Raw genomic sequence first — 22,231 nt, 5'->3', positions numbered from 1 at the left:
CGGGGAGAGGGAGCAAAACGGAGGGGATTCCATCTGTTCACTCACAAAAGCCTTGACAGTAACCTGGTTCCTCCTGCCCCGGGACAGGTACAGCCAAGCTGATGCCCTCAAGTACGTGGGGATCGAGAGGGAGACCGATGTCCTTTAGCCCTCCTGGGCCCCACGCCAGCGCTTATGGTAGCGGCACTGTCTTTGCTTCATGCACACACCACCGCTGCTCGAGTTTCCTGCACTACGTGTCTCCCACACCGAGAATCCCCCCCCCCACTCCCTCTGCAGCGAGGCCTCGGCTGTGGCCAGTGGGAACCAGCGGTCTCAGTGAGAGGGGACACAGAGGCAGCTAGGGCTTGGGCCCCAGGAGAGAGAGTTGCAGAAGTGGGAGACCGAGTCTCAGGCCTCAGAGGAAGAGAGCACAGGCTAGGGGTGGGTGACTCAGTGGTTTCTGGTCCGCTACGCAGGCCGTGGGCCTCGGCAATCAACCTGGGCAGTTCCTCACCTGCACTGGCCTGTAATTCTAACTTTCCAAGTCAAGGGTCCTTGTGTAATTGGGTCGCCGGCATCTCTCTCTGTGGTCATAGGACCTGGAGAGGACTGGCCAAGTGAAGTTTGGTACCTGGAGCTCATGAGTGGCCTGCGTTAAGGGCGAGCCTGGCGGGGGGCACAGACTGACTTCAGAGGGGAGACGGGTCACCTTACTACCTCTTCCCTCCTGGCAGGGTTCAAATTCAAAGAGTGTGGGTTCTGAGTGTGGATATTCAACACTGGGAGAAGGAGAGCTAAGTGCTGTTCTTCCACAGAGAGCGAGAGCCGTCCTGGTGACCGTAGTTAAACTGCTAAGCCTGGGGCCCAAGAGGCTCTGAGAAACCTTCTCTCCTCTGGAGATGGGTGGATACATTTTCAGATTCCCGAAAGCAGGTGCCAGTGCGCTGCCGGCTCCTCCCAAAGCTGTGGCTCGGTGCCGGCAGGCGACCCTCGTGCCGCTACTGAAGGAGCAGGGGGTCGTGCCGGGCTGGGCGGGAGCACGCTGGTTCCGGGCTATGGAGTTGTTTTCAGGCCTTTCATTCCCTCTAGAGGCCAGGCCCACAGGGCCTCTGTTGCTTATCTCTTCTGGGTAGATGGGCGAAGGCCTGGACTAGAGAGGGGTGAGGTTCTGAAGGTGATTTACTTTCCTGTCTGATGCACCTGCTGTTGGAAAGGGTGAGTTGAGTGTTTGGAGGTGGGTGAGGGGCTCCCAAGTTGCACGTGGTTAGGACGGCATCACGCTCGCCACACACACTGGCAGAGGGTATTTGAAGCGTTGAGAGGAAGCAGGCCAACCTCCTGCGCCAGTCCACGGTGCCATTCTCTCTGGGAGTCATGATGAGCAAAGCACTTTATTTCTTTGAGAAGGTCTGCAGATTGAGGTGAAGTTTGAGCTGAGGTCTCTGGGGTCCCTGCCCAAGCCCCATTCCTAAGGGAAGGGGAAGGACAGGGGTTGGAAGATTCCCTTCCAGTTCTGTCTCAGCTCCTGGTGGAGTAAGGAGGAGCTTCCTTGCCACACAAGATGTAAATGAGGATGGGGCTGGCTCGAGGAGCTACCCTGTCTATGGCCAGTGTGCTGAGCTGGCAGGTAATAAGGAGCATTGTGCTGGGTAAAAAGGATGTGGGCAGGGACAGGCTGGCCCAGGGAATATTGGAATAGGGAGCCGGCTTCTCTTTTCTCTAGGGAATCCAAGCCTTTCTTCCCTAGTCTATACTGACCACTCCCTTTCTCCAACCCCACTGGCTGTCCCATGAAGCAAGGAGTGGGGTTCCCTCTGGCCAAACTGTCGCCTAGGGATTTTGGTGGGACGTGCACACACACTCACATATCCTCACGCACCACACTTGTGGGCACACATGCACTCAGCCCTGAGCACACGCCCAGCCGGCTCCTGACGGAAGCCTCTTCCCACCTGACTGGTCAGCCCCACCATGATTCTGAAATCTCCATCTGCAGTGGTTTGTATTCATTGTGTACTGGAGACACCTCCTAACTGGACTGTGGGCTCTGAAGTACTCGTAAATTACAGGGAAAAACCAGAGACAAATGAAGGAGGAGGAGTTGGGTCTGTCTGAAATGGGGCTGGCTGTGAGGAAAAGATGGGCAACAGGTTATATCCAGCCGTTGAGAGGCTAGACTGATCCCTCTCTTCCCTCAGTGTGCAGAACCCCCTCCTTCCCAGTTTCAGACCACTAATACTCCTGTTCCGCCAGCATTCCCATCCTGTTCCCCTCGCTGTCCCCCCACCCCACACCTTCAATGACGGGTCTCAACCCCTCCCCCCAGACCGTGGAATGACAGACGGAGCAAGGTGGTGGGGACTGGGGGGGGGCTGGTATACGTGCGGCTTTATTGCCAGTGAATTTCACGCACTTTAAAGTCCTGTGGCTCGTGACCTCTTACCTGAATAAAGTGGTAGAATCCATCTTGGCAAGTCGTGTATTGTGTACTTTGGGGCTGGAAGGATCCAGGGGCGTCAGCACGGGGGCAGCTCGGACTGACGCACTAGCATTCTGATCCCCACTTGTCCACTGAGATCTGGGGTTACGGGAGGTGAGGGGTTTGGCGAGAGCCAATCTGGCTCCTGGTCGGTGATGCAAGGACTCTGAGGGCTCCCCGTAGAAATTCCTGAGCCCTCAGATGGGGTCCTTTAAAATCATCCCGCTTATCCCCTTGCCACGACGCCAGCTACCACGCACAGACTGGGGCTCTGCCACTCTGCTTTATTAGGACGGCTCAGGCTCTGAGCGCACGGCTTCAGAGTGGAGGCTGGGTCGGACTGGGTGAGTGGCCAGCAAACCTCACGAGACTTCCAACACAGGAGAAGCAAAAACCACAGACTGTGGGCACAGCACAGGACAGTCGATTGATTTTTTCTTTTATATATAAACTGATAATTAGAAAATTAGAGTAATATATAGAGTTTCTCTAGAGAGAGATTTTGCAACAAAAAATATATATAAAGAATAGGACCTCCCGGGCAAACGAAGCAGCATCTCTGAGCGGAGGAAAGAGGACTCCTCATGCACTGGAGAGGGGGCCAAGCCTTTGGACAGGCACCAAGGCTATTGCATATCTTGGAAGAGGGAGGAAGAATAGAGGGCTGGCTAGTCGGTGTGTCTGCATTATTCTCTCTACATTGCAAGTTTTTTTTATGGCTTTGGCTAAAGCATGTGAAGCAGCGGAGGTACTAAGGTGCTAAAAGCGAGGCCTCTTGGTCTCTGTACAAAACAAAAAAGAGAGGGTGGGGAACAGCAACAAAGCCCTCCCTAACCCCCAACTGAGTGGAAGCAGATGGAAGACATTCTGCAGGGCAGGGGGGAGGCTAGGGGATATGATTTAGCAGCCTCCTCCCCCCATGCCCTGTGCATCCCTGCAATCCCACACATCTGTCCCTGCTGAGATTGAATATTTGAAGGGAAGCAGTTAATCTCCCTTGCACTCTGTTGTTAATCCCTGGCAGCAGCTGGGACAGGGATGGCAGAGAGGGCCTGTCTCTACCCCATGGAGCTTCTCCTTTGGGGCAGGCAAACAACCAGGAGCCTAGGGAAACGGGGACGGGGAGAGCATTGCTTTAGGCAGTGAGGTCGGCCACTCCCTTTGGTCCCATCTGTAGCTCTGCCTACCAGACTTGGCAGGAGGGGCATCCTCTGGATGAGCAGAACCAGCTAAGAGGAGCCAAATGTCCCTGACAGGGTGGGGAGAGGTGGGAATTGGGAGATTCAGAGGAGATGGACTTGGTCCCTAAAGCCCTTCTCCTGATTCATTCAGACCTGGACTCCTCCAGGATCTGGGGAAGATTTTGGTCCCGGGGACCAGGGGCTGGGCCTGGAGCTGCGGCTGGGGCTGGGGCTGCGGCTGGGGCTGGGGCTGGGGCTGGGGCTGCGGCTGCGGCTGGGGCTGGGGCTGGTGTAGGGGCTGGGACCTGGGCAGCGCCTGAAGTAGGTAGGGGAGGTTTGCTGCCAGGATGGTAATCATGGGTGGCCTTGGGCTCGTTGGTGTGGTAGGAGCCCTTGTAGCGATGATTTTGCAGATAGAAGAGCACCAACATCCCCACCAGCCCCAGCAGCAAGAAGGCCACCAAAACTGAAAGGGAAAGAAGGAACAATTCAGAGCCGTTCTTGGGGGTATCTCCACAGACACACATGTATGCTTTTGGCCAAAAGGATACGTGTATGACCGTCCGCAGTTTGAGCGTGGCAAGCCAGGCCCAAGTGTCCGGCAGGTCTGAATTCCTGGCTTAACCCCTGGTGTCTTTGATTTCTAGTATTCTCTTTCCACATCCCTGGAGTTACCCCAGTTTCTCGCCTCTCTGGAGGTTACTTCACCCCCTTTCCTCATCCTTTAGCTATAGCCCCATTTTAATATTTCATTTCAGTTAAAAGTCCATAGCATCCTCAAACCTTGAAGAATCTCCAGCTCAATTCTCTCCTACCGTCCGCACAGCCTAGCTCGTGTGTGTGTGCACCCCCACGCGCCTAGTGCCTTCGCCCCCCTCAGCCCTGGGGATATGGGGCACGGAGGGGATGCCCACGGAGGGTAGAATTAGGTCAGGGTAGTGATCATTGCTACTCACAGCCTAAAAGTATGGCCACCCATCCCTCATCGTGGTAGTACGGGAAGTCTGAAGAGGAGAAAGCCCCAGTTAGGAGAAGCCTCCTCCGTGTTAAGAATCGTTTCCCTTCCCTGTCGACCGCCCCTCTTCTGTGTGTCCCCTGGACCTACCTGGGGGCAGATACCAGGGATCCAGCTCAGGTGGCACCTCTGCGACAAGACGTGGCATGGCCCCGCAGTTAGATTCAGACAGTTCTCCCTGAACTCGAAGGGCCTCGGCTAGCTCAGCGGTCATGGGGCGAGGGGCTCGGAAGTGGGTCTTGAGGGGAGCCACGTTGTTGAATCGAACACCAGACAGGCAGCCCGAGAACCCCGGTGTGTTGTAGCGCTGGATCTCTGGGTCGATGACCCCGGTCTCTGAGGGAGAGGCAGGCCCAGAGGGACGGGGGCTGGGGCCACCCCTAGGCTCGCCCCGCTCACCGCTCGCCGTCCACAGGTTTCCTGCTCCTCATGATCACCGCCTTCGCAGCCGGTCCCAGGTCCCTCGCTCCCCTGGGCTCCAGGGGCTTCGCCCACAACCCCTCACCCCAAACACTCGCACCCACAGCTCACCCATAACACGCCCTAGATACAAGGCCTTGGGTGAGTCCAGCTGGCTGTCCACCAACAGCGAGAACTTCTGTTCTGTCAGCGGGAAGTAGTCCACCTGAGGGGGAGGGAGAACCAGAGGCTGACGAAGCCAAGACCCCGCTGAACCCCCGTGCCGCCCCCGCTGCTGGGGAGCCCTAGCTCAGTCCTAGGTGGACAGCCACCCAGATGAAGGATTCGGCGTGGAAAACCCAACAGCCTCATCTGGGCCTTGTCGTTGCCGCCACCAGGGGTTTGACTTTGTGGAAAACTTTGTGGAGCCCGTTCACTGACTTAAAAACAGACGTAAGAACGCCTGCCTCCCCGAGCGAGCTCCCAGGGCACGTGTGAGGGTCACAGGAGGCCAAACGCTGAACTGGGATGTGCCCTACTCATGCTAACTAGCTGGCCTTTCCCCCGGGGGCCGCAACCTGGGCGCCGTCTGAGCTGGTCTGCCTCCCTCCGCGCGCACCTGGATGAAGAGGTTGCGGTAGACGCGGGTGATGTTGACGCTGTGGGGCTGGCCGTCAGTGACGGGCCTCGTGGTCAGTTGGTACACGTAGGGGCTGGTGCCCAGCTGATACCGCAGCTGCAGGGTCCCTGTGGGATGGGGGGGAGAAGGGGCGTCTCCTCTGGGCTCCCACAGCCCCCTGTCTTCGGAGAGCGCTCGGGGGGGCCTTGAACCAGCGAACCAGTAGTTAGAAGAGTGGAGGGCGCCCTGCCGGAAGCTGGAGCTGGGGCAGGAGGGGGGCTGTGGGACCTTTACCGTCTTCCTTGATGAGCACGGCCATGTAGTCCCGCACGAAGGAGCTGACATAGAGCAGGACGGCGGGGGCGGAGTCTGTGCTGAAGCTGAAGGACACCTCCTCTCCCGTGACGTTGTAGACAGGCCCGCGGTACCCGGGCACCGGCCGGCCGGGCCGGGGGTATTCGGGCAGACGGTACCCGGGCCCGTGGTAGCCAGGCACGTAGCCCGGGGTGTCATAGCCAGGGACGTAGCCCGGCTCGTAGCCCGGCACCGGCCGGCTCAGCATGTGCGAGAACTCCCGGGCGGCCGAGCGCAGCGCCGACTGCAGGTTGTAGCGCATCCAGGTGCCGGGCTCAAAGAAACCGCCGATATCTGAAGGCAGATGGAGTGAGGTCAGGGCCCCCACTCCCGGATTCGGACACTGTTATGTCATCCTCACCGCCGCCCTGGGACCTTGCCGCGGTCACAGCATGCCTCCATTCACCGGTAGGTCCCCTTGTCCCAGAAATGGAATCTGTCCCAGAATGGAATCTTAAAACCATGAGAAATGGAAAAGATCATCCAGTACAACCCGTGCCTTTGACAGATGGGGAGACTGAGGCACAGAACTGGCTACTGACTGCCATAAGGACACGCAGTACGCGGAGAGCCAAGATTAGAATCGAGGTATCATGGGGACGCCTGGGGGGCTCAGTCGTTTAAGCATCTGCCTTCGGCTCTGGTCATGATCCCGGGGTCCTGGGATCGAGCCCCGCATCGGTGTCCCTGCTCAGCGGGGAGTCTGCTTCTCCCTCTCCCTCTGCCCACCATTCCCCCTGCTTGTGCTCGCTCTCTGACAAATAAATAAAATCTTTAAAAAAAAAAAAAGAATCGAGGTATCGTGACCCCCTCTGGTACACTCGCCACCACTCACACTTCCAAACCAAGACGAAAGGTCCTCTGCTGGTCCCCGAGTCCCTGCATCTCCCTGCTCCGGCAGACTTCGCACACCGTGAACCTACCTGCGTGCACATCCTCCTAGGCCAGCCTTAGGAAGGATGCAGTCTGGGTGCGTGTGCGGAATCTTGCGGTGCTGAATGTCAAGGCTTGCCTTAACCGAGAACCAGGCTGTAAGACGTGTTTTAGGAGCTCAGCGATCATCAACTAGGAAATGGCATAGGAGGGCATCGCGCCGCCTGCGGTGGGTATGCTTGCAAGGGGGCTAATCTCTGCTATCTTGGTGACAGTGGGAAGATGGGGACGTTATCTGCCGGTTGCTTTTGAGTTCCTTTAGTACGAGCCAACCGTACCATCCCTTCCTTGCCCCACTTTATGACTTGGAGTCGCCCGGCATCTTCAGCTGCCGGACGGCCCCGCCTCAGCACTCAGGAACCCAGGGACAGCTCTAGTTTTCCCTGGTGCTGACCCTGCACCCTCCGTCCTTCCCTTGCCCTCCCTGCACCCCGCTGCGCCCTAGGGCTCCGGGTCCCCCATAAGCAGCCGCACTGACCGTGGTTGCAGTACGGCCCATCGAAAGCCGTGAGGTCACAGTCACACGTGTAGTAGCTGTACCGCTCCACACAGCGGCCTCCGTGGAAACAGGGGAAGCGGGGGTGGGCGCAACGGCCCGTGCAGTTGGGTGAGGTACCCTCCGAGGCGTTGGCACGGCCCTCCAGGTTCAGAGTCACTCCGTTCAGACGCATCGCCCTCAAGCAACCCACGAAGGGGCGCCTCTTAAGCTCTGCAGATCCTGGGAAGGGGGGGCCGGTCAAGAAATGGGTGTAGAGCCAGAGACAGGGGTAAGTATTGGGGTTGGGGAGGGAGCCAAGGGGAACGAAATCATGGCATAAAATCCATGGCCTAGAGAGGAGAGGTGAGCTCTTGGCCCACTCTGCAGCAGAGGGCATGGGGACCTCAGACACGGGGCTCCTGGAAGCCAGGAGAGCTGCGGTGAGAGGGCGGGAAGGCGCAGGAGGCCTCAGACCCGGCGCAGGGTTGCTGCTCACCGACATAAAGGGGCTGGTCGTACTCCAGCCAGAGGTAGGTCTGCGGGGGCATGGGCCGCAGCACCCAGGGCCGGTGGTCCACACGGAGCCGGGCCTGCTTCACGTTGATTTCCGCCCGGACCAGGTGCCACTCATCGTCGTTGAATTCAAAGTCATCCGAGTGTACTGTTAGGTTCTCATCCCCATTCCCCACATCGAAGGCGAAGACCACATCCCGGGATGCTGGACAACGCAGGGGTGGGGAGAAAGGACTCAGACCTCACAGATTCCTCACCCCATACAAGCTCTCTTCTTCACTCCTCAGAGCTCCTTGAATGTCCCTCCAGTTTGTCCTCAGCCTGGGACAAAACCCATAAACTCCTTAAAACCTTATGCTCCTGGTCTCTACCAAATTTGCAGATCCTTGGAGCCAGCTTCCCAGCCCCACTTCTGAGGTTAGAAGCATAGCCAGTCAGGTAGAAAACACCTCAGGAGTCCCGCTGCCTTACCCACACGCACGGGGCCTGAAGCCCGGAGAGCTGAAGTGAGTGCCCAAGCTCACAGAGCCAGCCAGCTACCAAGACAGACCCGGGTCTAGAACCTACTGTTACCCAAAGCCCTTTCCGTGCTGGCATCTGCCCTTGTCCCTTCCCCCAGCCTCTGCCTACCCCACCTCGGCCCAGAGAGCTCCGTCCAGCCCACGCCCCTCCCGGCGTCTGCCCGCTCACTGTTGAGTTCCACCCGCACGTAAGGCCGGCGCCACTGGCAGTAAGGGCCCCCCATATTCTCTAGGAAGACTCCCGAGGGAGCCGAGGTCCTGAAGTAGAAGGAGACATCAAGGCTGTGGTTGGCACGGATGGGGGGAAAGCGTAGGGCAGCCCCAGTGTGGAAGGAGATGGTGTTCCAAGAATTCCCTGCAAAAGCAGAAGGAGGAAGGCCTTGTCAGGGAGGTCGGAGGGTGAAGGAAGGGAGCCCCCAGTGGGGTGGGGGAAGATAGGGCAGGGGGGACGGCTGGGGGCGGGGAGCCAAGGGGAGAAGAAGGGGTCTAATGAAAGAGAATGAGGTGCAGGGAACAACACAGAAGGGGTCCCATCCCAGCAGGAGCTGGGTGTCTGGCAGGATGTCCTAGAGACCCGCAGTGGGTCAGGTGGCCTAAATTTTGGAAACTGGAGAGCCAACCCTGGGAGGGCACACAAAAGGGGTCTGCCACTCACGATCGCCATAGCAGCGCAGAGGCCTCAGGAAGAACTGGGCCTCAGAATTGGAGCGGTTCGTATCCCCCACCACCACCTGGGTGACGGGCAAATGGTCCACAAAGGTCAGCAGTCCCTTGTCGGTTCTCCTGTGGGGGCAGGATGCAGTGGTTCAGGCCCTGCTGTTCTGCTGCCCCTGGAATCCTGAACGCCCTGTCCCTTCGCCCCTCACCACTGGGGCTGGTCGGCATCACAGTTACAGTGCAGAGCGGGGTCCACGCAGCTCCGGTCCAGACCACAGGCACAGCGCTGGATCCCAGGCTGCGAGCCTCCCCAGTAGAAGTGCTGCTCCTCATTTCGGCCAATCCAAAAGCTGTAGGGGTAGCCTCCTGGGGAAGACGCGGAGGCCGTTTCCAGGCCCCAGCCCTCCATTAGCCCCGGGGCTCCTCTCTCCCCTTTCCAACCCGCCCAGATCCTTGCTCGGATGTTCAAGAGCTCTAGCTGAGCCCTCTGGTTCCCTCCTCCCAAGCCCCCACGGGTCTCTCCTCCAGCGCTGCACCTCGCCCGCCGCGGCCCAGGCCCTCAGCGGCCCAGGCCCTCAGCGGCCCGCCCTCAGGGGCCCAGGCCCTCAGCGGCCCGCCCTCAGCGGCCCAGGCCCTCAGCGGCCCACCCTCACTGGCCCAGGCCCTCACCGGCCCAGGCCCTCAGCGGCCCAGGCCCTCACCAGCAGTGTTGAGCAGCCGGGAATTGTAGCAGGAGAACTCGATCCACTGTTCACAGTGCTGAGAAGCATTGGCCAGGGCACTGACTTCCTCCCAAGAGGCATTCCAGTACTGGATGGCCCCCAGGAATGGCCGCTCCATGCTAGAACCTGTCACCCGAGTTGTCCACAGCCTGTCATGCCGCACAACTGTCCATGCCCGGTTCTCTGGGGGAGTGGAAGGGACAGAGCTTTGGCTCGAGATGGGCATTCTCTACCCATCTCCCTGCCCACCTCCACCACCATTGCTGCTCCTCAGAGCCAATAAATGTGGCCAGCAGCTCTGTTCCAGCCCAGCTCTGGGCCCCCGACCCTGGAGGCTGGAGATGGGACAGCTGGACTGGATCGGGAAGCTGGAATTTATCTGCAAAGCTAGATTACAAATTCCTGAGTGTCCCCTTTCCCCTCTGTCATCCTTTACCCCCCACCACAGGATCAATCTTGCTGGACCCTGTCCCCCTGCTTCAATCCCGTTTCCCCCACACCCCCTCACAGCCCTGTCAGCTGCCCCTTCACCACCCATCAGAGCCACTGACCTCGGATATCACAGTACACCACAAATGGCTTCAGGGGGCCACTGCCATCAGGATCAATGGTAAAGTTTCCAGAAATTTTCCCACTGAGTCGATAAGCCTCACAAGATTCCTTATACAGAGCTGGTAGGTCGTGGGGTGGGGAAAGAGCAGTTATGGGGTCAGAGGGCTAGGAGGGCCAGTCCTACCAGCTCTAGCAGCCTCGTGATCCCCAGCAACCTCCTGGCCTCCCCTGCCCCGGAGTGGCCCCCATCCCCCAGCCGGCTTACGTTGGTGACAGGTCTCCCCCTTGTAGCCTGTCAGTTCACAATAGCAGATGAAGTCATCCCAGGACTGGTAGCAGCGTCCATCATGCTCACACATGTTAGGGCTACACCTAGGGAAGAGGGTCAGCACCAAGGGAAGGCGCCTTACTGTGAGCGTGAGCGTGGGGTCTGATCCCTACAAACTTCCCTTCTGGCTCCTGAGAGCACCAGCACCCCGAGGAACTAGCCAGATATAAGCCTAAGTGCTGGCACATTAGGCAGGCCTCAGGACTCAAGGACTACTGTTTATCCCCCCCCCCCCCCCGCCCCGAAGAAAACCCTCTAGGACCAAGAACAGATGCTTCGTTTCCAGTCCGAGCATGTGTCACTTTAATGGAAGAACCAGGTAAAGAAGGACAAGAGGATGAGACAAGAGGTCAAGGAGGAGTCATCTCCAAGTGGGAGACTGAGGAACTGGGACCAGGAGAAGGGAGATTATTGAGAAAGGCCACTCCCGTTGGGAGACCACCGAAGAGGGCTTTGGAGGGGTCACCTCTTGCAGGGAGAGGGGCTTCTGGATACCTATCAGTGATGCCACATGTGTCAAAGAGGACCTCAGCATAGTATCCAAGCCGCCGGCCCTCCACCAGAGTCAGGTTGACCAGTTGACCATCCACCTTGAGCAGCTCCATGCAGCCATGGAACGCCGTCTGGTTGGAGTGGCAGCCCGATCGACTGGCTGGTTTGGGACAACCTGGAGCAACCACCCCTGTGAGGCCCTCCCCAGGGGAGACCCCAGAGACCCTCCCCCAGGGAGATGCCAAAGGAAAGCCAGACATGATGGAAGGAAGGGGGCCAAGAGACAATGGCAGTGACCTTCCAGTCCCCAAGGCTCCAGAGGGGAGAGAGGGATTTATCCCTACAAATCTCCAGGTAGCCCCATCTGAGGGGACTTTGGTGATGCCTTCCCACCCAGAGACAGGGGTCTGGTCAGGTTGGCTCCCACTTACCCCCAAAGAAGTATGAGGTGCCAGTGCGGATCAGCAGAGGGTATGAGACCCTGACCTCTGCCCCCTCCACGTCATCAATGCTGATGACTGCATGGTTCTCCTGGGCTGCAAAATTCACCTCGTGCCAAAAGCCATCATTCAGGCGGTACCCTGGACAGGAAAAAAGGATGGTGTGGGTGTGGGAAGACACATTCTGAGATAAGGGTGTCTTGAGCAGGGAAGCAGCAACCTCATTCTGTGCCTATGTGCCCTCCATTACATTAGATATACACACACACACACACACACACATATATGTATATATATAACATACTAAATATAAAACATACTAAATATATAACATATCAAATATATAATGTTAAATATATCATATGTTAAATATATAATATATTAAATATATAAATAATATATAACATATTAAATATAATCTATAATATATATTAAAGATTTATTTATTTGAGAGAGAGAGAGAGGAGAGTGGAGAGTGCCCGTGGGGCGGTGCAGAGGGAGAGGGAGAGAGAGAATCTCAAGCAGACTCCCCGCTGAGTGTGGAGCTCAACTAGGGGCACCATCTCATCACTGTGAGATCAGGACCTGAGCGGAAATCAAGAGTCAGATGCTTAACCGACTGAGCCACCCAGGCACCCCCCTCTCCATCACACTTATCACACTGAGTGGTGACATCTTTGACCGTCTTCACTAACCCTAGCAGCTGAGGCAGAGTTGGCAAAGTCGCAAACGAGTAACAAACACTTCTGGAGCCCCCTGGAACTAGATGAGACCAGGACTCCTCAGCCTACCTGCCTCTCCCAGCAGCCTGAGCGGCTCAGATCTGACTCCTCACCCCCGTCCACTCCGTCCCATCCCCAGGGCTCAGGGTCCTCCTGCCCTGCTCCCTTCCCCCCCTCACCCCTCTCCAATAAGCGAGGGGCCTCCGTGCGGGCCCGCACCCGCTCCTCCTCTGCCCTTCTCTGGCCTTCTGGCGGCGCCTCCCGCCTCCCCCCACTCTCCACCCCTCACCAGCAGCAAACTGAAGCTTCTTTCGGCCAGTCTGCGCGATGGACACGTTGACCTGCCCTTCACTGAGCATCAGCTCCACGTGGCCCAGCCCGTCCCCCAGGCGGGAGAACAGTAGCAGCCCCGTGAGATCCCAGGTGCGGAAGCGAAAGGAGACGGCGAAGCGGCCTCGGCGCGGGAAGCCAGGCACTTGCACGAAGTTGTGAGGCCCTCCGAAGTTGACGGGGTGAGGAACCGGGTCCAGGCAACGGAAGGCCACCTTACCCTGAGGACGGAAGTAAGGATCCATCAGCATCCAAGAGAATGAATGTGCTGTCTGCCTCTGCTGGGAATTCAATTTCCGGACCGATCTAAGACCCTCCTCACCGCACTCCCTCGGGGTGTGTGCGGGGGAGGGGGTGGGACCTCCCACTCTGACCATTCCCAGCCCCCACAAACATAACCAGCTGTGGAGGGGGTCTCCAACCAAGGCGGCCCTGGGGGACCCTCTGCTGGCCATCCCGGCTTTACACCGTCTCCAGGGCGACCGCCTCCTTCGCTTCCTCCCAGCCTGGAGAGGCAACTTCCTACTGGCTTCCTGGCTGGCACTAGAATACTCGCTGCAGGGTTGGGGTGGCGTGGGGGGCGGGGACCACACCAAAACAGACCTGGGTTCAAGACCGGACTCAACCACTGTACAACTCCGTGATCCCGGGCCAAGCCACCCCGGGTCCCTGCACCTTATTTTCCTCAAGCATTAATTGAGGATGTGGTTAGACCAGACCACAGCTTCTTAACTGGGGGTTAGGGAGGGGTGGCCTTTGCACCTCCTGTGAGTCCGTGGTGCCTCCCCCACCACTTGAGCATTTGGCTGGGGAGAGAAGAATCCTCGGCTTTTATCTGATTCTCTTTGCTTTCCAAGCAGCTCTGATGTCCCTCCCTCCCTGATCCCCCAGCCCACTGGCCTCGAAGGTGATCCTCGAATGGCGCCGAACGGCCAGGTCTGCGATGTTCACTCGGTTGAAGATTATGTTTTCTATGCAGCCTCGGAAATTATGCCGATAGGCCAGGTTCTTCTGCGCAGCGCCCACCAGACCCCCAATGTACATCTGCGGGCGGGGTGGGGGATTAGGTTCCCTGGGTGCCAGAACGCGCACGCGCACTTTCTCTCCCTTCCGCCCCACGCTTTCCCAGGCACATTTCCGCAGTATCGATGTTAAAGCTGGAAGCTCGCTGGGCCTCCCCAGGCTTGGGTGCTAGCCCTGACTCCACCACAAACTGGCTGCATGCCCTTGGGTAGGTCAATTAACCTGTCTGGGATTCTTTATCTGCAGATCAGGGCCACAGAGTTGGGCAATCCAATGGGGCAATTTTCTCATCTTGTCGGATCCCCAAAACCCAGATTTCCAGATCCCATGTCAGTTGTTCTGGGGGCGGTGCCCAGGAAATCGGCCTGTTAACAGCAATAACAGCCACAACAACCCAGGCCCGTGAGCCGCAAGTTTGCCAAGAGCTGCTAGAATATTCAGGAACTGGAAAGCACTGTCCCCCACGGACCCGCCCAGCACCCCAACTCGACTAAATAAACCACTCTGCTCACCTCGTTGTCCAGGTTCAGCCTCTCAAAGTCACCATTGAGCACAAAGCGCTGCACATAGCCGTCCAGGGTGAGGTTTGCCTCCCGGCCAAATCGGTCCACACGCACATAATGCCAGTGCTGGTCGTTGAGGACGCCACCAGCGCTCACAGTGGTGTGACCGGGCCTGGGCTGGATGGGGCTGCTGCCTGGGGGGACGGAGGAGCAGGGTCAGACCTACAACCTGGAGAGCCCCAGAGAGGCCTAGCCCCCAGGTGAAGCAGCAGCCAGGAGCACGGAGAAGGGTTGGCACAGGGCCCAGGGCATATAGAGCTTGGACGTCCTCAGCTTGGGATGGAGCGGGGTCCACCGGCGAGTATGTGACTTAGGGTAAGTCATTTAACCCCTCTGAGCCCCCGTTTTCCACTAGCTGCTTCTACTTCATCATATGGATGTTATGAAAAGCTGATGAGATACAAAATAACAACTCTTGGGTTTATATGTATATGTACACAAAGTATATATAAGGTTTCTACAATGAGGAAACAGACTGGAGAAGTGCCTTGTCCAAGGTCACACCACTGGTAGGTGGAGCTGAGACTGGCATCCAGATCGCCTGACTCGGAGTCCAGTGTTTTGCGAGCACCAAATTGTGGGTTTGGTCCGAACAGTAAGGAAGGGCGAGCGCGGGAGTGGGCGCGGCCTCGCGGGGGCGGAGCAGCGAAGGGCGTGGCCGCAGAGCAGCCGGGGTCGCCCGGCCGGCGGCGGAGCTCACCCAGGCTCATGTGCAGCAGCAAGTGCGCCCCCTGCAGCTCCAGTGTCACGTAGTCGCCTTGGACGCCCTCCGCGTGCAGCAGGAGCCCGTCCTTCTCTTCGGTCTTGAAGCTGAAGGCGAACACGTCCCACAGGCTCCGGCTGACCCCTCGCGGGAAGCGGTACGAGATGGCATCATCGCCGTCGAAATAGAGCACGTCGGACTCTGCGCGAAGGACAGTAGGTGGGCCGAGGACCGGGAAGACTGTCTCCGGAGCCTCCCCTCCGCCACCCCCCGCCACGACCTCCGCACTCGTACTGTACGGGCAGCCGTAGAGGCCGAGCCTCAGGCCGATCTTGCCGCGCGGGTTCCAAGCCAGCGGCACGATGCGGATGTAGCGCGCCGTGAAGTGGTAGTGCAGGTCGTGACGCACTATCGCCGACTCGTTCACATTGCCGAAGAAGGTCTTAGGGGGAAGGGGAGAGGAGAGACCAGGTCCCCACCTCTGCTTCGTTTCTCTACAGCCTCCCAGCAGGCAGCTGTCACACCCAGCCAATATCAACTTCCAGAAAGGAAACTCTCCTTGATCTCCTGGGCCCTCGTGGCTTTAGAAAAACAGGTGCCCTCTCCCGCCATCCTATTATTTCCTCAAAGCTCAACTCAGATGTCCCCTCCTTCAAGAAGCTCTCCTAGATTTGACCCTAAAGTATGTTAAACCCTGTCATCTGAGAAAGTCTTGCACACATGGTGAGCTGACCGTCCCTCTGGACTGAATCCCCAGATTGGAAGTCACTGCTCCTCACGTGTGTCCCCACCATCACCTCCTCCATCTCCCCCAAGCTAGTGCCCAGCCTAGGATGCAGAACTGAGGAGGTTCTCCGAGTGTGTGCACAGGGGGCCTGGAATACCGCATTGTGCCCTTGCTGGTAGAATGGCGTCCAGCTGTCCACTCGGTCCCCGTAGAGCAGCATGTAGCGTGTGACCCAGTCCCACGAGTTAAACGAGCCCTGGGTGGCCACAGCTCGGATCCGGTGCTTCTTCATCAAGTCGATCTGGAGCCAAGGATTCGGGTCCCCAATTCGGGGAGACCATCCGCTTATGCCTATAGAAGAGGCAAGGGCTTTTACCACTGGCTCTCCCTAGCCCCTCCGGAGCCCCCACCACGCCTTGGGGCGGTGCCTCGCTCACCGTGCAGCCGGGCAAAGCGCGGCGTGGTGAAGAGCCCGTAGTAGGAGGAGGCGCCCAGGGAGCGTGCGTACAGAGGCCCGACCAGCTCCTCGTCACAGCCGTCTAGGTTGGGGAAACAGACATTTTGTTCGCGCGGCCCCTCCCAGGTCCTTCCAAAGACCACGCACACTGAGCCACTGGAGCTCTTACTTCTCTGTTCTCCAGCAGCCACCCCAGCACTAACTGAAGCCATCCGCTCAACCTGGGCTGCAGCAACAGCTGCACACTCAGGGGAGGCTGCCTTCTCCTTCTGGGGGGACCCCTAGGCCAGACCTTCCCTAACTCTGTGACTGCTCCGGTACCAGCCCAGGCTTAGTACTCCCCTAAACACAACCCCAAACCTCAGCATCTTTCAGAACCTGAGTCAGCCCAAGGCACCAATCCAGCCCTAGCCTTATCATCAATCCCACTCATCAGCATCCCCAACCCTCACCAACCCCAAATCCAGGCCTTGGTCCCAAACCCAGCCAGTCATACCAGCATCACCAGCTTCATGTCCAATCTTAGCATCGGTCAGGGTCACCAACTCCTGCTTGGATTCCAGCCTCAAAATCCAGCCCCAGCCCCAAACCCTAGCCCCCAGGCCAGCTCCAAGCCCAGCCCCAGGCCCTGGCAAGACCTTAACCCCAGCTGGGATCACCAGTACCACCCTTATCCCCAACCCTCAAGCCCAGGCACCAGCTCCCGCTTGGATCCCTGTCCCAAATCCCTGCGCGGGGCCGACTGGATCCTCGGCTCCTCGGAGCCCAGCCACCAGCCCGGGAGCGCGCGCCAGCCTCGGAGCTGCATTGCGGAGCGCGGGGGAGAGGCAGGAAAGGATGGGAACGAGCAAGCGCGCGCCAGCCAGGGAAGGGACCCGCGACCACCTAGCCGCAATGCGGCTGGACCCGCCCTGCAGGCTTTGGACTCCCTGGCCCCACCCTGCTTGCACCTGAGCCCGGCACTCACAGTAGCCCCAGCCCCGGGCTCCTGAGACCGCGGCGAGCAGGATGCAGAGGAGCCGGAGACACATGGTGCAGGGCTGACGGGTCTCGGCGGCCGCCTCCCAGTGCCCGGCTCCGGCTAGGGCTCCAGGTCCAGCTCGGGCTCCCAGTTCTCCTCCTGGGGTTCGCAGCGGATCGCTGTCTGTGCTCCTAGCTCACCCCTTCCTCTATCCTCGTCTCTCCCCCAACCCTTCTCCCTTCTCTCTCTCTCTCTGTCGTTCCAGGTTCTCCGCGGCTCTCTCTCCTTCCCACCCTCTCTCCTCTCACCTCCCCCCTTCCCCAGCCTCTCTCTCCCGGCACGCGCCGCTTTCCCGGACCCCGCGCAAGCGCGCGCCTCAGCCCTGCTGCGAAAGGGCGGGGGTAGAGAGCCTCCAGCCGCCGGGAAATACCCTGAATAACCCGAGGCTGGCAGGGACTGTGGCCGCAGGGGTGGGGGAAGGAAGGCTAGTGCCAGTGGAGAGGTCCCGAAAAATCCAAGAAAAGCGGGGGGTGAGTACCTGGAGATGGAGAAAAGAGTAAGTAAAAGAATCTAACATTTTCTGAAGGCAAATTATGCCTCAGGCACCTGTGCTAGGCACCCTCATAACCCTGTGAATTCGACATTTTTACCTCACTCCACTTTGCAGATGAAAAACCCGAGGCTCAAAGAGGTAAACTTACTCAAGATCACACAGGTAGCTAGCAAATGATGATATTCCCAAACCCATTCTTTTTCTACTGGCAGGGCAAAGAGAAAACAAAAACAGGGGGTGGAATGGGAAAGTTAGGTAAAGAGAGCCCACAGACCCTAATCCCCACCGCCCTCTTGGTCCCTCTCCCCGCCCCTTCCTTCCTGTCCCTCTAGGTTAACTTCTCTCCCCAGTGGCTATACTTCAGAAACCTGTGTAGCCAGAGATGGGGACGGAGCCCGCAGAGCAGGTGGGAGTGGGGGCTGGGGGGGGAAGGGTTATAGAGAGGGAGGGTAAGGCAAAGAGATGGGATTCTCCACCTGGTAACAAGCTTCTGCCATGTTTTGACCTATCCAGGGTATCTGGAGCCATCTGGGACCAGGGACCTTCCAGACAGATGGGGCTGGTGATGTGAGGCTGGGGTTGGGGGATGGGACTGGGCTGAGGGCAATGGTGAGCTGAACCTAGAGGTCCGAGGTTGCAACAGAGACCAGAAAACCTGAGCCGTAACCCTTGAGACTCCCCCACTCCCCCAGTCATGAGTAGTTCAGTGTACCTGTACTGGAAGTTAGAGGTGGGGGGGGGGAGGGGAGAAAGGAAAAGACGTTTGAAACCCTCTCCACACCGTGCCGTGGAGTCCAGGGACCAGCTCCGAGGCAAAGCCTGCATGTGGGTGTTCTTTCCAGGAGAGGGCGCTGCAAACAGAACTGAAGCTCCAAGATCTATTAATAATAGAAACCTTGGCCTAAGGAGAGCACAGATGCTTCACATCCATTATCTTCCTTATTTCAAACAACTGTGCCACTTGGGCTGGTCAGGATTTCTAATCTCCACGTTATGTATCAGGCAACTGAGATCCAGAAAAGTCAAGGTCGGCCAGGAAGCTGGATGCAGAGGCAGGAGGGGTGCAGTGGAAGCCAAGGCCTGTTGGAGGGTATGTTAGGAAGAGTTTGGAGAAGAGTTTGTATCTTCTCCCTCTATACTGTTGTCACGCAGCAGCTCCCAGCTTGGAAAGTATGTGTGGGAGGGGGAAGGGTGTGGGAAGATGTCTCATAAGGTCTCTCTCATTTTGCCCTCCCCAGGTCTCCTGGGGCCCCTACTCGGGGGAGGATGAGGAGGCATACTCCGCCGAGCCGTTGCCAGAGCTCTGCTACAAGGCGGATGTCCAGGCCTTCAGTAGGGCCTTCCAACCCAGTGTCTCCCTGGTGGTGGCTGCACTGGGTCTGGCTGGCAATGGCCTGGTCCTGGCCACCCATCTGGCAGCCCGACGTGCTGTCCGTTCGCCCACTTCTGCCCACCTGCTCCAGCTGGCCCTGGCCGACCTTCTGCTGGCCCTAACCCTGCCCTTTGCCGCAGCCGGGGCTCTGCAGGGCTGGAGTCTGGGAAGTGCCACCTGCCGCGCCATCTCGGGCCTCTACTCCGCCTCCTTCCACGCCGGCTTCCTCTTCCTGGCCTGTATCAGCGCCGATCGCTACGTGGCCATCGCGCGGGCCCTCCCCGCTGGACCGAGGCCCTCTGCTCCGGGCCGCGCACACGTGGTCTCAGCCATCGTGTGGCTGCTGTCGCTGCTTCTGGCGCTGCCTGCTCTCCTTTTCAGCCAGGACGGGCAGCGGGAAGGCCAGCGGCGCTGCCGTCTCGTCTTCCCCGAGGGCCTCACGCAGACGGTGAAGGGGGCAAGCGCCATGGCGCAGGTGGTCCTGGGCTTCGCGCTGCCGCTCGGCGTCATGGCCGCCTGTTACGCGCTCCTGGGCCGCACGCTGCTGGCCGCCAGGGGGCCCGAGCGCCGGCGTGCGCTGCGCGTCGTTGTGGCCCTGGTGGCGGCCTTCGTGGTGCTGCAGCTGCCCTACAGTCTCGCCCTGCTGCTGGATACGGCCGACCTACTGGCTGCCCGCGAGCGGAGCTGCCCTGCCAGCAAGCGCAAGGATCTGGCGCTGCTGGTCACCGGAGGGTTGGCCCTGGCCCGCTGCGGCCTCAACCCCGTGCTCTACGCCTTCTTGGGCCTGCGCTTCCGCCAGGACCTGCGGAGGCTGCTGCGGGGTGGAAGCTGCAGCCCAGGGCCTCACCCCCGCGGCCGCTGCCCCCGCCCGCCCCGCCTCTCTTCCTGTTCGGCTCCCACTGAGACCCACAGTGTCTCCTCCTGGGACTACTAGGGCTGCGAATCAAGAGGGGTGGGGGGTGGGGGCTGGGGGGGGAGGGCGGGATTCCAGGGAGGATAGTGGGAAAAGGGAGTAGGTGGGGGAACACTGAGAAGGAGGTAGGGACCTAAAGGAATTGCTTCTGTACTTTGCCACATTAAATTGATAACATGGAAATGAGATGCAACCCAACAACTGTTACTATTTTTGAGTCACCGACTTGGAACCGGTGGGTTCCACCTCCCCCTTCAACTTGCTTGGCTGTGAGTGGAAGGCGCTGAGAGTCTGGGTGGGGGTGCAGAGCTGCTGAGCCTGCTGAAGCTCTAGGCACTGTCACCCCCTCCACCTTCACCTGGTCTCTGCGAACAAGATGTGAGGTGGGAAAGCTGCCAGACGAGGAGGGCTGGGGTTCCTCTTAAAGTAGCACAAGGAAGAGCTTTCTAACAACCACAGTGCTATCCAGTAATGGCTGCCTTAGCAAGTACCGAGTTCCTGGCCTCCGGAATGTTCAGGCCAAGGCTGTTGGGAACTGTGCGTGCCCGTGCGTGGTGTGGTGGTAGGCAGGGACAGTGGCCAGGAGATTCCCGTTTGGGGTAGGCTCTTGGATTAGATTACCACTTTAAGGTCCCTTCTAAGGTTCTGTGGCGGAAAGAAAAAAAAGAAAAAGGTAATTGAAAAAGTTGAGTCGGAGTTTTTCACCTTGGAGAAAAACCAAGGAGAGGGTTCCAATTTGAAAATTTCCAGAGTCGTTATCATGGGCGTGGTGGGGGTGGCAGATGGATGTCTCCATCTTCCCTGGGGACAGGGTCAGAGGAAATGCACTGAGCCTGCCGGAAAGAGAGAGGTTAGACATCGGAAAGAACTTTCCTGCAGGCAAGGGCCTGGGATCCAGACAGGGAAGAGAGTATATGGTTCGAACGTCTCCATCTCCAGGAAATCTCAGTGCTGGCCACTGTCATCTGGGGCAAGGGCAAGGCCGGGATGGCCTCTAGAGACGGTCGCATTGATGCCTGGTCTTTGTTTTACACGAGCACGGTAGGCAGGATGGTGTTCACGTGCGACAACTCTCGCAGTTTAATATCCGGTCAGCAAAGCTGCCCCGACCACTCCAGCCTGGAGTGCGGGGACCCGGGGCAAGAAGGGCGTGGCGTGGCGAGGAGGTCTCAAGGGAGGCGCTGGCCCGACGTCCCCGCCCTGTCCCGCCCCGCCCAGATCGGGCAAGCCTTCCTTCCTAGAGCCTCCGGCGGCTGAGACCGAAAGCCACCGCCACCAGGAGACAGGATCCGGGGAAGGCCCGGAGATGGCGCTGATCTCCCAAAGGTCCTACAAGCCAGCCACGGGGGGCCAACCTGGAACCCTCCACCGGAGACCGCGGGAATCGCCGCTGAGTCAGCAACGCACGCGCGCGCCCGCGACCGCCCTGGCCCCGCCCCGTCCGCGGCCCGGCCCCGCCCCGCCCCGTCCTTTTAGCGCCTCGCTTAACCCCTTCCGACACAGAACCTCAGGCTATTCACCCTGAGAGGCCTCCACTCTATTCCAAGACCGCAGAATTGCCTTGAATCTTAAATCACTCTCCCCACTGGAGTTCAGTGAGCTGTGCGCTCAAAATTAGGTTTTATTTCCGACCTGGGTCTGCACTTCCCCGAGTCTCTGCCTCAGTTTCTTCACCTTAAAAAGGAGGTGACTCAGACCAAAGAATTGGACTACTCCATCCAGGGACGGAGGGCCGCCTCTAGAGCTGTGCCCGGCGCAGGCAGCCGAAGATCTTTCCTTTCTCAGGGACCCTGAGACGAGACAGGGGTTGAGAGAGCAGCAGTCGGGGCCTTCCTCTATGCCCTATGCCCTTCGTTCTCCAAAGCTCCGTCTCCAGAGGGTCTTTAATCTGTTGGTTGGTGAGCCAAGAGTTAAAACAAGGGCATGAAGGCGGGCTTCCGTGACATCACTAGCACTCCGCGTCCGACCTCAGGGACGGGGGCGTGGCTGACATCGCACCGCCCCCTCCCTCCTTATTCCTCTGCTCCTCCCCGCTGTCACCAAGCCAGGGGCACATGATGCAACCCGCCGCGGTTTCAGTGGCCTGATTGGTGGCCGCGCCCGGCGCCAGGCACAGGGATTGGGCAGGGGAGGCTGTGACGAAAACTGCACCCTGCCCTGTAAAGAAGGGAGGAGAGAAAGAAGAGGGAAAGGTGGGGGGGGCCTCAGAGGGGAGGGGGTTGGGGAGGCGGGGTCCCGGCGC

General features: G+C 58.8%; 3 protein-coding genes across 9 annotated transcripts in view; 2 read left to right on the top strand and 1 right to left on the bottom strand.

Annotated features, from left to right (window-relative positions):
* Positions 1-6,695, top strand: part of EZH1 (enhancer of zeste 1 polycomb repressive complex 2 subunit) — a 36,351-nt gene extending 29,656 nt beyond the window's left edge. For 3 of the 5 annotated variants that reach the window (XM_032396428.1, XM_032396426.1, XM_032396427.1), the window contains exon 21: positions 88-2,651. In XM_032396428.1, the coding sequence (XP_032252319.1) occupies positions 88-148 (61 nt within the window). In that variant the 3' untranslated portion in view covers positions 149-2,651. Of the gene's footprint in view, positions 1-87; positions 2,652-6,441 lie in introns of those variants that run through there. The other 2 variants (XM_032396430.1, XM_032396429.1) reach the window with 2 other exon arrangements.
* Positions 2,732-17,425, bottom strand: CNTNAP1 (contactin associated protein 1). Of its 2 annotated transcripts, none has more exons than XM_032396424.1 (24): positions 17,158-17,425; positions 16,171-16,272; positions 15,891-16,084; positions 15,301-15,448; positions 15,004-15,207; positions 14,253-14,437; positions 13,618-13,761; positions 12,677-12,938; positions 11,657-11,806; positions 11,229-11,400; positions 10,671-10,777; positions 10,405-10,524; positions 9,833-10,036; positions 9,341-9,497; positions 9,130-9,257; positions 8,644-8,829; positions 7,937-8,158; positions 7,441-7,680; positions 5,970-6,323; positions 5,676-5,803; positions 5,189-5,282; positions 4,748-4,993; positions 4,599-4,646; positions 2,732-4,108 (listed from the first exon to the last, which is right to left on the bottom strand). In XM_032396424.1, exons 1-24 carry the CDS (start codon positions 17,219-17,221, stop codon positions 3,786-3,788), a joined length of 4,182 nt encoding a protein of 1,393 aa, XP_032252315.1. In that variant the 5' UTR covers positions 17,222-17,425; the 3' UTR covers positions 2,732-3,785. The 2 variants fall into 2 exon arrangements, with proteins under 2 accessions (XP_032252315.1, XP_032252316.1); XM_032396425.1 differs by lacking the exon at positions 17,158-17,425 and adding an exon at positions 16,687-16,974.
* Positions 17,426-17,634: 209 nt separating this feature from the next.
* Positions 17,635-20,010, top strand: CCR10 (C-C motif chemokine receptor 10). 2 transcript variants are annotated; one of them, XM_032396432.1, is made up of 2 exons: positions 17,635-17,707; positions 18,943-20,010. In XM_032396432.1, the coding sequence occupies exons 1-2, from the start codon at positions 17,696-17,698 to the stop codon at positions 20,008-20,010; spliced, it is 1,080 nt and encodes a 359-aa protein (XP_032252323.1). In that variant the 5' UTR covers positions 17,635-17,695. The 2 variants fall into 2 exon arrangements, with proteins under 2 accessions (XP_032252323.1, XP_032252322.1); XM_032396431.1 differs by lacking the exon at positions 17,635-17,707 and adding an exon at positions 18,175-18,794.
* The last annotated feature ends 2,221 nt before the right edge of the window (positions 20,011-22,231 follow it).

Source organism: Phoca vitulina, unplaced genomic scaffold (assembly GCF_004348235.1).
Source record: "Phoca vitulina isolate PV1807 unplaced genomic scaffold, GSC_HSeal_1.0 scaffold92, whole genome shotgun sequence".
Classification (NCBI taxonomy): domain Eukaryota; kingdom Metazoa; phylum Chordata; class Mammalia; order Carnivora; family Phocidae; genus Phoca; species Phoca vitulina.
Note: the sequence above shows the minus strand (reverse complement) of the source record. Positions and strands in the feature narration are given on the sequence as shown.

Bases quoted from the DNA above. Each gene is read 5' to 3' on its own strand.
- CNTNAP1 (XM_032396424.1), bottom strand. From the start codon at position 17,221: ATGTGTCTCCGGCTCCTCTGCATCCTGCTCGCCGCGGTCTCAGGAGCC. The intron at 11,401-11,656 runs GTAAGTGGGAGC...TGGTTGCTCCAG, and splicing joins CACCTCATACTTCTTTGGGG to GTTGTCCCAAACCAGCCAGT. The intron at 6,324-7,440 runs GTCAGTGCGGCT...ATCTGCCTTCAG, and splicing joins TGGGCCGTACTGCAACCACG to ATATCGGCGGTTTCTTTGAG.
- CCR10 (XM_032396431.1), top strand. From the start codon at position 18,399: ATGAGTAGTTCAGTGTACCTGTACTGGAAGTTAGAGGTGGGGGGGGGG. The intron at 18,795-18,942 runs GTATGTTAGGAA...TGCCCTCCCCAG, and splicing joins AAGCCAAGGCCTGTTGGAGG to GTCTCCTGGGGCCCCTACTC.